At 38.1% G+C, this 13,851-nt stretch overlaps 1 protein-coding gene across 4 annotated transcripts in view; it reads left to right on the top strand.

Moving 5' to 3' along the window:
• PDZRN4 (PDZ domain containing ring finger 4) overlaps positions 1-13,851 on the top strand; it is a 227,524-nt gene that overhangs the window by 153,860 nt on the left and 59,813 nt on the right. Inside the window, exon 1 of one of the 4 annotated variants that reach the window (XM_030959486.1) lies at positions 6,219-6,291. The exons of the other annotated variants lie outside the window; for them this stretch is intronic. Coding sequence (XP_030815346.1) covers positions 6,289-6,291 — 3 coding nt within the window. The 5' untranslated portion in view covers positions 6,219-6,288. Of the gene's footprint in view, positions 1-6,218; positions 6,292-13,851 lie in introns of those variants that run through there. 4 annotated transcript variants of the gene reach the window in all.

Raw genomic sequence — 13,851 nt, 5'->3', positions numbered from 1 at the left:
ACATTAATCCAGTGGATTTTTTTTTTACCAGTGAGGGAATTATTAGGTCTAAAATGGGGAAGGGACAAATGTCCTGTAATAAGACAGCATTCATGGGTATCACTGTAGTTTTGTTTTCCCATGTTCTTAAATTAAATTAAAAACCTGCTGTATTGGCGCAGTCATCCATTCATACAGAATACTCTGCACGGGTGTAGAGTTTCTTAGGGTTGTGCCCGTGTTTACATCTGAAATGCTGTCCACTGAGCCTGAAAACTGGTTCCTTGTATGGATTAGGCAAGAGCATTTGATAAAACCTCACATGAACAGACGGATCTCTTACCAAGATCTAATTATACAATTTTAGTAAAATCTGAAACAGATGCCCTTCTGCTTACCTATTGTTGAAGCCATTTGGTACCATTCTAATATTACACTGACACCGGGCAGGAAGGCCCCTTGTATTCCCTGCAGACTCACATGCCTTGGATGCTGATGTAATAACTTCACAGTCCCAGAAACCAAAGGCGTGTTTGCAGGACACACATGTGCAAATCCCCCTGCAAGGAGAGCTTGCTGCCATGGGGAAGAGGATGCATTTATTTATGTCAGTGGTATATGAGAGGGGAATTGACAAGCAGGAGCACCTTAATGGCTTCAAACTACCTGTTAATGATCATGGCTCTGGTGCCTGCCTGGCAGCCTCAGTCTCCAATTAAGCATCTGCCCAAGCTGGAAGCAGGTCTCTTAATTGGAAAGAAACAGATTCAAAGCAGGTTGCATCTTCTGCCAAAACAGATTTATCAGCGAGGCCATGCCTTAATCCATTGTATCTTCTTTCCCACCCCCACCTGGCTTTTCTCTCTATGTTCTCTACTGCTGCAGGTACAGCCCTAGAGCAGGACAGGTAGCATGGTTGGATGCTCAGGACCTGGGGGAGGTTTGGTTCCCCCCTAACCTTTTGCTGACCTGGGGCCCAGTGATGGATGCTGTCCTAATTGCAGACCCTCGACAGCACGCATACATTCATTAAGATATATTGCCTAGTACACATTCAGGAGATCTGTTTGCAGCTATCTTTTACATAGAACTGATTGTTTAATTGCAGATTAAAGATTAATGCAAGTATAATGATTCCATGAGGACACTTCAGACAAAAGCATCCTGCATCAGGCAGCCTGCATCCATTTTTCAATTTGACCATAAATTTGGCTGGGAATTAAATAGTAAGTAGCCGTGATTGCAACACTGGTCTCTGAAGGCACTCACGGGAATGAAAATAAATGAACAGGCTCTCACACAAAGCATGTTTCATTATGGTCATTAGTGGACAGATCCTCAGCAGGGACGGAAGGTAAAATTGTCTACAAGAAATGTTGGCACATGTCTGATGAATTGAAATAGTGAGGAAGTGAGTATGAAAACGTTCAGGTCACAGAACCTACAGATGACAAACTTATTTTCCCTGAGCTGTGGGCATAGCTGCAGGAGGTTCAGTTGTGGGGAGACCCTGGTATGCATTTCAGCATAACTGTGTCTTCTTTTACAGAGTTTGAACGTACTGGGGCCAATGTTTGCAATATTGTGAAAGCATTATTGTGTAAGTTGTTTATGTACAAAGAGTTACTACAATTCATTACCCTGCTGGTTTTGATGAATTGTTAACATTTTGCTTTCTCTCATGTTTTTCAGGTAAGGCCACTTTTTTTCCCTTAAAATGCCCAGCTGGCTGGTAAGTTGTTTATTTCTCTTCACTTCTCTTCCCTTGTGTACTCATGCTGTGTACAGATTCATTTAGAACCATTAAGGTTGGAGGGGGTGGCTAGAGGCCACCAGCTACAGCTCCTTCCCACAGCAGAGCCAGTTTTGTGCAGGTCGCTCAGGGCTGTCTCCATGGATTGAATCTGTGCAGCCTGCCTGTAGAACCTGTCCCTGTGTTCCATCCTCCTTGTGGCAAAGCTTTTTACCTGATGTCTGATTGGGATTTCACTTGGTTTGACCTGTGCCCACTGAGGACAACCTGGCTCTGTCCTCTCTGTACTGTTGGTGGCATCGGTAAAGTAACCCCTGTCTTGAGAGACTGGACTGACTTTTCAGCTCTGGATGTAGAACAAAGCACTGAAGTTACAAATTATTTCAGCTCACTTTGCTTAAAACAGCTTTTGGAGGACTCCCTGATGGCTTGCATAGCTTTTATAAATAAATCTTAGCAGAAGCCACTAATTTTAGGTGACAGAACTTCATATTCCTTTTGTGTAAATAGTCTTTGCAGGATAATTTATGCTATTTTGAGACTAACTAGCAATCCTTAAGTTAAAATAATTTTTTTTCTGAAAAACTATATTGCAAGAAAGAATTTCCTTCTTTTCCCAAGTAAATGAAGGAATCCACATGGGGTTTACTGAAATGTAACAAAAGGAACACATTTGGGAATTACTGATGTGTGTTTGACTCAGTTTTGCAGAGTTTCATGTAATTAAAATCAAAATCGAAGTGCTGACAGCTTCAAAGATGTTCAGTATTTGAGATTTTGTTTGTTTTCCATTAGCTGAAGAGTCAGAAGCATTTGTTTGAAAATAAGGTCCAATTTCCTCCAGTGTTTAGAAGGTTTTTCACCTTTTGTTGCATCCTTGAAGTTGCACATAATTCCCTAAATCATTAAAGGGGCACTAATTATAGTCTTAAAAAAGAGATGTGATTTAACATCAGTAGTAAGTTACAGAAAGAGATGATGACATAAATAGTATGCGGATACAGCAAATTCCACAGACTCATTGGCAATCTGTGTTCCTTCTTTTAGTTTATTTTTTGCTTTTTGTTTGTTTATTTTGCTTATATACTGATACACAAACTCTTCTAGGCACAGACTGTTGGTTATGCATTCATATTAAGAGAGTACTTCAGTTCCCTGATAAATTCTCCACATTGTGTAGCTATTAACATGTTGACATACATTAATAATACTAATTTGTGCTTCCTTATGAACATGTCCCTCCCTGTATGTGTACAAGAAAACAAATACTTCTGGGCAGTAGTGTCTGAGTGGGAATGCAAGCACTTTTGGGTTTTCTGCATTCCTTGGGAATAAGACAAAACACAAAGTGTTTGTAGCAACCTGCTATTGTCTCGCTATCTGTAGCATCAAGAGGAAAGCATACTTCATGCTCCTTTAACCTATTTCAGTTTTTGAAAGGGACCTCCTTAACAAGCCCCTGCTGGCCTGCTCAGCCCCATGCCTTGTTGTCAGACCATCCTGCTCTCAGCAGACTGGTCTGCTCCTGCCTGCAGGATGCTCTGCTGTACAAATCCTCCCCTTTTAAGTGCCAAAAGGGCGACTTAGCTTAAGCTGCATCCATTTAACCATCCCATACATGATGAACTTGGATAGAGAAGTGATGATCATGACTAGGGTAAGACAAAATAAATTACTGCCCAGTGTTTTGTCAAAACTCTTCAAAGATCAGGCAAGAAGGACTTCTATCAGCAAGAGAGGATGTCTGCCACATTGCTGGGGAAGGCTTCTGTTGTGGCTTTACTTGTCCTGGAGAAAGCTTGAAGTCTTCTTTTATTTTGATATTCCCAGCAGCATTGGTGTGGTTTTTTTCCTTGGCGGTGACAGTCACAATATTGACAGCTCCAGCTCTGAGTCTGCCTCTTTTGCATGAGCAATTGCAGAATAAGTAGTGGAAGCCACACTTGCATAATATTTGCTTGGATTACAGTTTACATATTTATTCTGAGTTTAAAAATGCTTTAAAGTTTGGGATGAATTATGTTACTTCTGTAAGGGCACAGCCCTGATGGTGTCTAGGAAGACTGTGAAATTAGGGCAGTTTCTGTGCCAGGGGTGTGTAAATACTGTTATCCTACTGCTGTTCTTCTGTAACTGTAGAGGCACCTATAGCAATGTGGGTGGTGATAAGGATTCCATCTCTGTAGTGGGATCCACACTGGCATTTATTTGTAGACTCAGGGGTATGTAGAATAAAGAGAAAGGTGTCTTCCATTGAAGAGACTGCTAGGTGAGTTGAAAGAATGTAAAGCTTGCTGAGCCTGGGTTATGTTCTGGAGAAAATAAAATAAACAGTAAAATACAATTGGTAATACTTTGTTGAGTTTCTAAGCAACCAACATCATGACTTAGTGAAATAAGATATTTGTGATTTCTGCTAGATTTGATTAATGCTGGCTTCACAGAGCACAATCTGATGTGGCTTTGGAGAAAATAAGAATGATCTTGTGAATTCATGTCAAATTTTTTATTTTGAGTATTTGCCAACTCACTTCTGGTCAGCAAGTTTAGAGACTTATTTTCATAATTGGAAATTAGAAAACCAGCTACTTCATTGGAGTATTAGCCTTTTTCTTTTATGTTCTACACATTTCTTTTTTTTAAGACAACGGCTCTGGTAAAGTTTTAGGGACCACGCAGGTCTACCCCAAATTTGGTGGCTTATTCAGTGAGTAAAATTCAGCTTACCCTTTAGCAGAGCAAAATAAAGCAGCAGGCAGAGAAAACTGATACATCAAGTAGTAGTGCCCTATGGCATGAGCAATAGGGCCTAGATGCAGCAAACTATTTAGGATCTTGAGTATTTTTAAAACTTCACATTTTCTTTTTTTTTAGGCATTGGAAGGCTTTGAACCAGAATCTAAGTGTTTTCCTTCTGAGGAAGGAAAAAGGGGTCTGTTTGCTAATTAATGCTACAATGAAGTATGGAAATTCCTTGTGAAATTAGAAATCAGCATACTAATGCTGAAATATAGGTTAGCAAAGCTAATTTCGCAGGTACTGTGACTTACCTTACCTGACCTAATTTATTTCTTTTTAATATTCAGTTGCCTTTGCTGAATTAGGGCACTGTAATTTGTACTGCTAGATAATTTAACTCCATTTTTTCAAGGATTCTTTGTTTGTTAAAATTACTAGAATAAAATATTTTTCAAGGAACAAAACAGCAATTTGTTACCCTATTTGCCAATTATTTATGATTAATTTTTTCAGAGGCATTGGTATTGTAGGGTAAACTTATTAGGAGTGTCTGTTTTGTCAGCTGAGATAATAAAGCCTAAGGAAGTACTCTTTTTACTTCAGAAGACCACCAGCTTCTTAAATATTGACTTTGGGCTTTTAGAGGGTAGCCTTACTATAAATAGGTTAGTGCCATGCTTCTGGTAGTGAATTCAGAAAGAGGAAGAGAGAAAGAAGATTATTCACCCTAGGCATGTTTTATTTATCTACATGATTTATTATAAGGTTTTAACGATTCAGAGTTGTTAGTAATCTGTTTGTAATTGATCAATAATTCAAGTAGCATTGGCATAGGCTCTTCCAGTAAATGTCCATGCCTTTAAAGCAGTCACCTTGTATAGACGTGCAAATACAATTCTGATAAGGGATGTTTGCATGGAAGTGCTGGTACTTCATGTACAGTGGTGCTGCACTTGGTGATAACTCTGGTGATGCATATACAGGGCAAGTTGTTAGTGCTGTGAGCAGGCAGAGGAAGGCATCTATCTTGTTTCATAGAGAATGCAAGACTCACTGAACTACTTTCAGAAATATCAGTCTCTCTTCCATCCTGTTATTTCTTCAAGAAGCTGGTTTGAATATCCAGAGTGAGCTTTCTGTAATTGGTAGGGTATTTCTTTTGTGCTGAGCCAAGAGTGAGATTTTATAAAGAGACCCATCAATCATAGTCCAGCATTGCTTCAAGATAATTTATTTAGAATGGATTATTAAAGAAAGATTAAGGATGTGTTAAAATAGTTTATTTGATATTAATAGCACACCTGAAATATGTGTGGTCATTCCAAGGTGCTCCCATAGTCCATTTATATGAAACAAATGAGCTCTCTCTAGTGCATCCATTATGATCGAACACGTGGAGATACAGAGGTTACAGAGGGAGTTCCTTGGACAAGAGATGGTGTGTTAGCTTGGGAGAAGACATGGAGTTAGGAGAAAAAAGTGCATAAAATAAAATAAGAAATTGGTGTGCAACAGAAACATCTGCAGTTATTCTGGTTTTTGCAATCAGTGGGTGGAAAAGAAAATCTTCATTATGAGGATACTGAGGAGAGAAATTGTAATTTTTCAGCACAAGACAAAACATCAGCAGTCCTGCTCTGGGTGGATATTGCTGAGTGGGAGGGATTAAGAGCAGTGTTGCCCAAGAAGGTACTTGCTTAGCTGTTGATCCCAGACAGGATCTCGGCAGCAGCCTTCACAGTCTCCAGGAACCAAAGGAAATACTCCCTTTTCCATTGGTGGCATCAAGAACTAATTGATGAGTGAGCAGCTATTGAATGGTGAGTGTACCTAGATTAGCTGTCCTAGTGTACCCTACCAGAGAATCTGTGTGTAAACATTTAAATGGAATGGTTTTCACTACCTAGAAACTGCTTTCTGTGATTTTTCTCCCAGATACATTTCTCCTTTACTGCTCTAAATCAACTCCTCAGGGCACAGGAAAAAGGACTTGACTCCAGTCTGGAATCAGTGTTGCTCAGGGACTGCTGAGACTGAGCTCTGTCCTCATACACAAGTTTTCTGTGACCTCTGAGTCCACTTAATTCCCCTTGTGGTGCATGTGATCTGAGAGAGATACACAGGAAGTGGTTACTAGCTCCAGGAATGCTTTTGTGAAACTTCTGGCAGTTTTTAATTTATCATGTTCTGTGTGTAATCAAAACAGAAATTGCTCAGATGCTGAAAGATTGGTAGATACCAATTTAATTTGTGACAGGAAATACTTCTAGCTCTGATCTGGTGTTTGCAATGTGTGAGGAAGAGAAATCTGTTCTTGTGGGGTCTTTTATTCATTTTGTTTTCAAGAGCTGGAACAATCTGTCTCTGTGCTTATTTAATTAATGTGATGTCAACAGCAATAATGTGTTTAATAATATAGAATTAGTTGTAAACAAAGCAGGATTTGAATCTTCCAAATCAACCAAAAGGAATTGGCCAACCTCAGGGGATATTGTAGTGCTGAACCTTCTTCTAGAGCTTTGTTTCCTTTTGTATGATGAGTGAATTGGTTTCCATTTTGAAGCATCCTGAAATAATACCAGTTTTGTTGTCTCACTTTGAAAAATAGCTCACACTCTTTCTCAGAAAAGAAAAGGGGAAAGAAAAGAAAAAGAAAAACCCTTGTGACTGAGGCATAGAGCCAGATCCTGAGTTCAATATCTGTCTGAAGCAAGAGTGGAAGTGGTCCTGTGTGAACAGTGACAGTATTTATATTAAGCCATTAAAACACTGATCTTAATTAGCAAGCATCTGCATTTAGTTAGCAAAAAGGACGTGGAAGTAAGACTACATGAACAAAAACTTCTAGTGGATTGTTAGTTAAGCTATTTTTATTTAATTATGCACTTGCTGGATTTTTAATTGTCTATTTTCCTCTCCATGGAGGCTGATGCCCATTTGCTCACCAGATGAAATAGAACCGAGATCAACAGCCAAGCTGTCAATAAATGAGTGATGCTTGAATAAGATTCATCTTCCTTATTTCAACCATGTGTCTGGACTTGTGAAAAACAGGGTAAGAAATAAGCACTATGAGAGAGCAGCTAAGCTCTGCCTTAGCAGAGCTTAAATAGATCAGATGCATTGGCTTGAAGCTGCTCTCTTCCCCACGGACTTCAAAGGAACCCTGCAGCCTCTTAGACATACAGCTTCAGATATCTAAAAGGCAGGTGAGGTGGATGCTATCATGTGGTTTTGTAGTAGTATAAGTCTGTAGTGGAATAAACCTGGCAGTCCTTCAGGCAGGAGGGACCCGGTGGCCTGAAGGAACCCTCTTTGCCCCCATGCCTTTCTTACGCTTATTTATTTGACCTAAACCCTGCTATTGCCTTAATAATGAACACTGAGACCTGTACTTGTGTTGAATTTTTCCTCTGCTTTGTGCCTGCATGGGCACATTTAGCCTCTGTTTATGCTGCCATGTTTCTGTTTTACTGCTCTGAAGCACCTGCAGACAAGAAATAAAGGAGAATAATGTAAAATTAAACAGAAATTTTCCCAGTCTGGGGGTTCATTCATTCTGACTGTCATTGGAGAAGAAAATTCTTACCTTCTAGAACTCCTGAAACCTTCAGAGAAAGAAAGAAGGCACCCTTTGTTTTGATTTTTTTCCCTTTTACTGTGAAAGAATAGTCAATCTGTAAGATTAGTCCAAAAGGTACAAAGGAAATATGAAAGCCATCTGTGAGCTGGGCCTTTTTGTGGTTTTTTTTTCAAATTTCTACTGTATGACAGGCTTGCAAAAGAGTGCAGAAACCCTAACATTTCACTGTCTTAGGTAAAAGTGGAGACAACAAAAAGACTTTTTTCCTTTAGAGAGCTTAGGTGCAATACATAGAACAGATGTATGACATGCTGTTCCCTTGTGAAAGTACTAAGAATATTAAAATAGTCCCATTATCAGTGCTTAGCCCCAAGCTTCCTTTAATGATCCTACCACATCTTGTAAGAGCTAGAACTAAATTGAGTATGTGACTTCAGAAGGAAGCTACACAGTGACAATTAATGGTTCTTGTCAAAGTCCTGCACAATCAGTATCCATGAATTATGACATCTAACTACTAGCCCTTTTAATCTTGACTAAAGGTTTTCGTGTTCCTTATTAAAGTATCAATCTGTGGCTCTGATGTGTTCCCTCAAAAGGAAAAATAAACAACTAATCAAGTAGACAGTGTTCTTTGTGGTTTAATTCAAAGGCTGCTGTTGCACATATATTGCATTTATATGCTAATATCAGTTCATCAGACATTAAGGCATGTATTCTTTTCATCTATATTTTGTGTCCTCATTATTATGTCAGTCTGCTGTTGAACTTTCCCCCATTCTCCATTCAGGGAAAGTGGCTAATACAGTCAGCTAAGCAGATGAAAGAGTTACAGAGATAGGAGTTGGATCCTGCTGTTTTTGTTTTATTCACCAATAAAAGTCGTGCAACTTAAAAAAAATTTAAATAATTCTTAACAAAGATGTGAACACCAAAAAAAGACCTTGTAAGTGGTCCATAACAAGAATGAACAAGCTTTGCCTTTCTCTACAGGGTTTTTTTTTTTAATGTACTGTATCTGATCCTGGTGCCTTATCTAATTTAGAGAATAACTACAGATGTGCTTTAAACTTTTGAGACTTAAAAGCTGAAACACATTTATTCCTGGATTTCATTTGAAGAAGGAAACCTAAAAGTTTGCTTCCTGTTGCTCTCCATTACCCTGCCTGTGTACCAGCCAGGACTAGGCACCAGGGCAGGTGGTAGCAGGAACTGGAATTCGATCTTGTAACATGTGCTGTGCCCTGCATTTTAAGTATTACTCTGTCTTGATGAAATCCCAGTCATGGCAGGTTTGAAGTTTGGGATACTTGGCCTGGTTTTTCTAGTGTGACTTATTGTAAAACTGATGCAGCGAATCCTTTGTCTTTTCTCTTTGACTAAAAAATGGACTCACTGTGGCCCTGAGGGACAGATAAAATTGACTTGAAACCTTTTCCCTGGTGCAAGCCTGTCATGAAGTTGTAGCAGATGCTTTGGTTGTTTTCATCTCTTTCCTTTGTTTCTCTTCACATAAATCCTCCTTCAGCAGCATGGTAGTACTTCTAGCCTTGACTCACATTACTGGATCTAATGGTGATTAATTCTGGATGATTTCAAGGCCTGGGTCTGCAGTTCATTATTTTTAAAACTTTTTTTTAGGAATGACAAAGGATTGATTATGCCCAGTAATTTCAATAGTGATCTACTGTCTTTGGCAGAGGACATCTCCTAAGTATGGGACACAAGCTTCTACAAGCAAGACTTCTGTACAATAACTGGTGCTAGAAACTGATGCTTCCTGAGCAGGAAATATATAAAGGGTTTGATTTTCAGACATATCCTAAAAAGCTTTAAATTCCTTATAAGTTCCAGAAACTCAGTTCAACTCTACATCCAAAGAATGTTTGTGATGTGTTTGCTCCTCCAGTTTATCTGAGTGGGTACATTCCTAAACTAAGACAGGAAATTTCTCAAACTGAGGCATGCACATGTGATTTACAGTCTTTGTCATATACCTGTGGGGAAAATGCATTGATACACCAGAACTGAAAAGATGAATAATTTCTTAAAAAGTAAAATATGGAAACTCTTCTGCATAGATAATTGAAGATTAAAACAGTTCAGCCTTCAATTCCTGATCTAATTTTAGCATCCTAATTAGAGGATTAATTAATTAATTAGAGGATTAATTATCTCTGTATACTTTCTAAAGTTTTGCAGTTTTCTCTATTCTTAATTGGTGATGTGATTTGACATTACCTTGTGCCAACGTAGTCAATATTATTTTAGAACTTGTTAAATCCAGCTTTAATTGGTATTGTCCTGTAATAGCAACAGATCCTCTTTTTTCCATTTCGTTTACATAGAAACTTCATTTTTAGAGTCTTAGAGAAATGGTATCTAATTTTTGTTCCATTTTAATAATGGATCCAATCTCCATCAATTAATAAAAACAACTACTATGGTAGCTTGTTCTGCAAATACAATAAAATCTGTCATATAACTAGACCTGGAAAACAGAAAGCTCTGCATAGGAGATGGACAAATGTCAGTCATATCCCAAATCATGAGCTAGATAGAGGTATTTGAGCATATTATATTATTATCTCATCCTCGACATCTGACTGAGGTAGCCCTTCACTGTTCCAACCTGCTGATTCCTTGTTCTTCTCTCTGGGCTCCTCCTCCTTGCTTACATCACCTCTTGCTCTACATGGGCTAACTACACTTTTGTTAGCCTTTGTATAATTGATACAGCTGTGTTTAAATCGGAGCAACTGCTCCAGTCCTCATTTCATTTAAAGTTGCTGTGCCTGTTTTGGATGAGGAGAATGGCTTTCCTGGCTAAATTCCATGTATATTCCCTTTCTCTCTTGGGCTGAAATTCAGTGATGCAGTAAATGCTGCTCCAAGGCTCATAAATACAAGAGAGAAAATTCTGTGACTGCATCTCACATACCATTGACTGTGTTAAAATTCATCTTTCATTTTTGTGGAAAAAAATGTTGATTGGCTAATTTCCTAACAGCAGGCTTATGCTTAATACCAAATCAGATATCATCTGTCTGCACCATGCTAAATTTATGCTGGTTCAACTTTTGTCTGTTCTCCCACAATGTCATGTAATTGGCACTGTACCATAAACTTGCTATCGTGCACGCTGGCAATACATCAGAAATGTGATTATAATGCAGTGTGATACAATTGTACATATATTTAGGATCAGCAAATTGTGGAAGTGCTGCGTGACCTTTTCTTGTACAAGATACATTATCACATTCTATATATTTTGCTCTGATGTCTTTAGATAATAATAGCAATAACACCATGACTAGCGCTGTGTTGTGTGTCACTGAAACAGAAAAATGCTCTATTATTAGATCATTTATTGAAAACAATAGAGATGAGATCAAGTACATCTTACTTTGTTACAGTAGAAATTAGACACTCCATATTCTGACCAACTGTGTATACACATTTTGTTTTGATTTTTTTCCTAATGTTCAGTTTGTTTTGGTTTTTTTTCCAATGTTCAGTTGCTCTGGTATCTTCTTAAAGCAGATCCTGAAGGTAAGTATCAGTAAAAGGACGTATAAAGCAGCATTTTGATTAGTTTTGGTCATCAATCAGATTACCATTTTTACTGTCTTGATGCACTTGTATTTTTACTAAGACTTAGGTACAAAATTTACTCAGAGCACAATAGATGAATGGTTTCTGCTGCAATAATGCCTATGAAAGCAAGAGCAATCCAATCTTTTTAATGGTTCCATTTATTAAGCACTCCTCTTTCCAGTCTCATTCCCATGAAATATGCAGAGGGAAACAATTGTGTAAAGGAACAGAAGGCAATGCTCAAGGACATACATAGTAAGTGTTACAGATATGAAGCTTTCTATCATTTCAGGATGTGAAATGTTATTGGTACCATATGTAGGTGAACATACCGTCTCATCTGACTTTATTGCTCTTCTTAAATGCACAGTTGTTGATCAATACAGCTAATTCTGACTACTTTAAAATATCATCCTTATCTTCTGATCAGTTCTAAGGTATTACAATTTGGTATCAGTGTCTTGCTCTGGAGGATTCGCTGGTAGAAAGGAAGGGTTTTATACCTCAAATTCTGTGGTTATGATTGATTCTTCTTCAACATCTGTCTTTACTACAAAGATATTTCTGGCCTTTACTGTTGGTAGAACAAACTGCCAGAGTAAGGCTAACATATCCTTGGGGTGACATCTAAAAAGAGGGCTGGATGGGAAGTACTAGGAAAGCCTGTCATCAGGATGGAGCCCAAATACTACTTGTTGTGCTTTTCTCTGCACACTCATGGTGCGGAGAACAGACATATGTATTTATGTCTTTATTCCAAAGATATCCACTATCACATGGTTGGACAATGTCTGGAAAAATAGTGATGATATGTTGGGCAGTGGAAAGCATCCCAAACGAAGTGCAGCTAGCAACAGTGAGATCCAACAGAATGAAGAAACGTGGCTGCATACTGAGAATGGCTTGCTATTAGGAAATGATGGTTACAAAGTAAATATGCAGAGTAAGCTCCTTGGTAATTAGTTTGAAGAATCCTGTTCCAGAGATTGTTTTGCATGGACAAGAACAAAACTAATGAACTAGCTGATAATGACTAGGACTACTTGCTATGGAAAAAAGGCCTAACTGTAAGTCTTGGAAGGCAATAAGAGCGTTTCTCCTTGTGTGTTTCTATTTGTGCATTTCTAAATGTGTTTCACACTTTTACTGAAAAGTCGTTTAAATGCTATACCTTTGCAACAGGTACTTTAGACAAAGTAAATCTGAGATGTAAGTACTTTAGACAAAGTATTGGTGAGATGTAAAGATGACTTAAGAGATGCGTTTCAACTGCTTGACTGCAGCACCAAAGTTTTTTGATGTATTATTAGAGCATGCCATGAAAGTGAGGTCCTTGGGAAAGGCTTTCAAGAAGCTTTCTGCTGCCCACTTAACAACCTTAAATCTGTGCAAGATGCTGATAAAGACTGCACTTGCATCAGTGCTATCAGGAAGAGCAGGTTTTGATTCTTGATAAGAAAGAGAGAGAATATACTTGTAATACACACAGAAAGTAGAAAAAAAGATAACAAGAGAGAACTGCAGCATTAGGTTTTACTACAGGCAAAGCATTTACAGCTAGTCTCCCTATAACATCTCTCCCAAAATCTATGCAGATCAGCTGTATTGGCATGTTTTTATAGTAAAGCAAGGATCTATAAATTTACTGCAATTCAGTCTTAATGATCAGAGGTTGCAGTGTGTGCATATACACATAATATATATTATAAATGAAACATTCATTTTCATTTCAACACTAATTCCCAATAAGCAGGTATTCATCAATACATATTTGCTAGCAGATCAATACCTAATCTGTTTGCCAATTTAATTGTATCAGGAGGGTGCATCAGACCAATAATTTTCTAGTCAGTCTCTTGTGTTATCTGAAAAAAATGTTAAGAAAGTATTTTGACAACTACAAATGAATGAAATATTTCAATGCAGGAAAAATGCTTTGCATTCTGACCCATCTAAGAAAGCAGAGAGTCAAAGCTGCAATTTATTTTAGAACATTAGGTATTTTAGGGGCAGAAGATGCATCATGTTATATTAATGTGGCTATTTTATTTAAATTTGCATCTACCCAGTATAAAGGAGTGGATATAATTCAGTGCAGGACCACATGAAAAACATGTTACAGCAGCACAACTGGGAATTTGTGTCATATAAATGAAAGGAAGTCTCTAGTAGAAAAGATGCTGTAGCAGCTCTTGGCTGT

This window comes from Camarhynchus parvulus, chromosome 1A, assembly GCF_901933205.1.
Source record: "Camarhynchus parvulus chromosome 1A, STF_HiC, whole genome shotgun sequence".
NCBI lineage: Eukaryota > Metazoa > Chordata > Aves > Passeriformes > Thraupidae > Camarhynchus > Camarhynchus parvulus.
The sequence above is the reverse complement of the archived record's forward strand: the minus strand, read 5'-3'. Positions and strand labels throughout refer to the sequence as shown.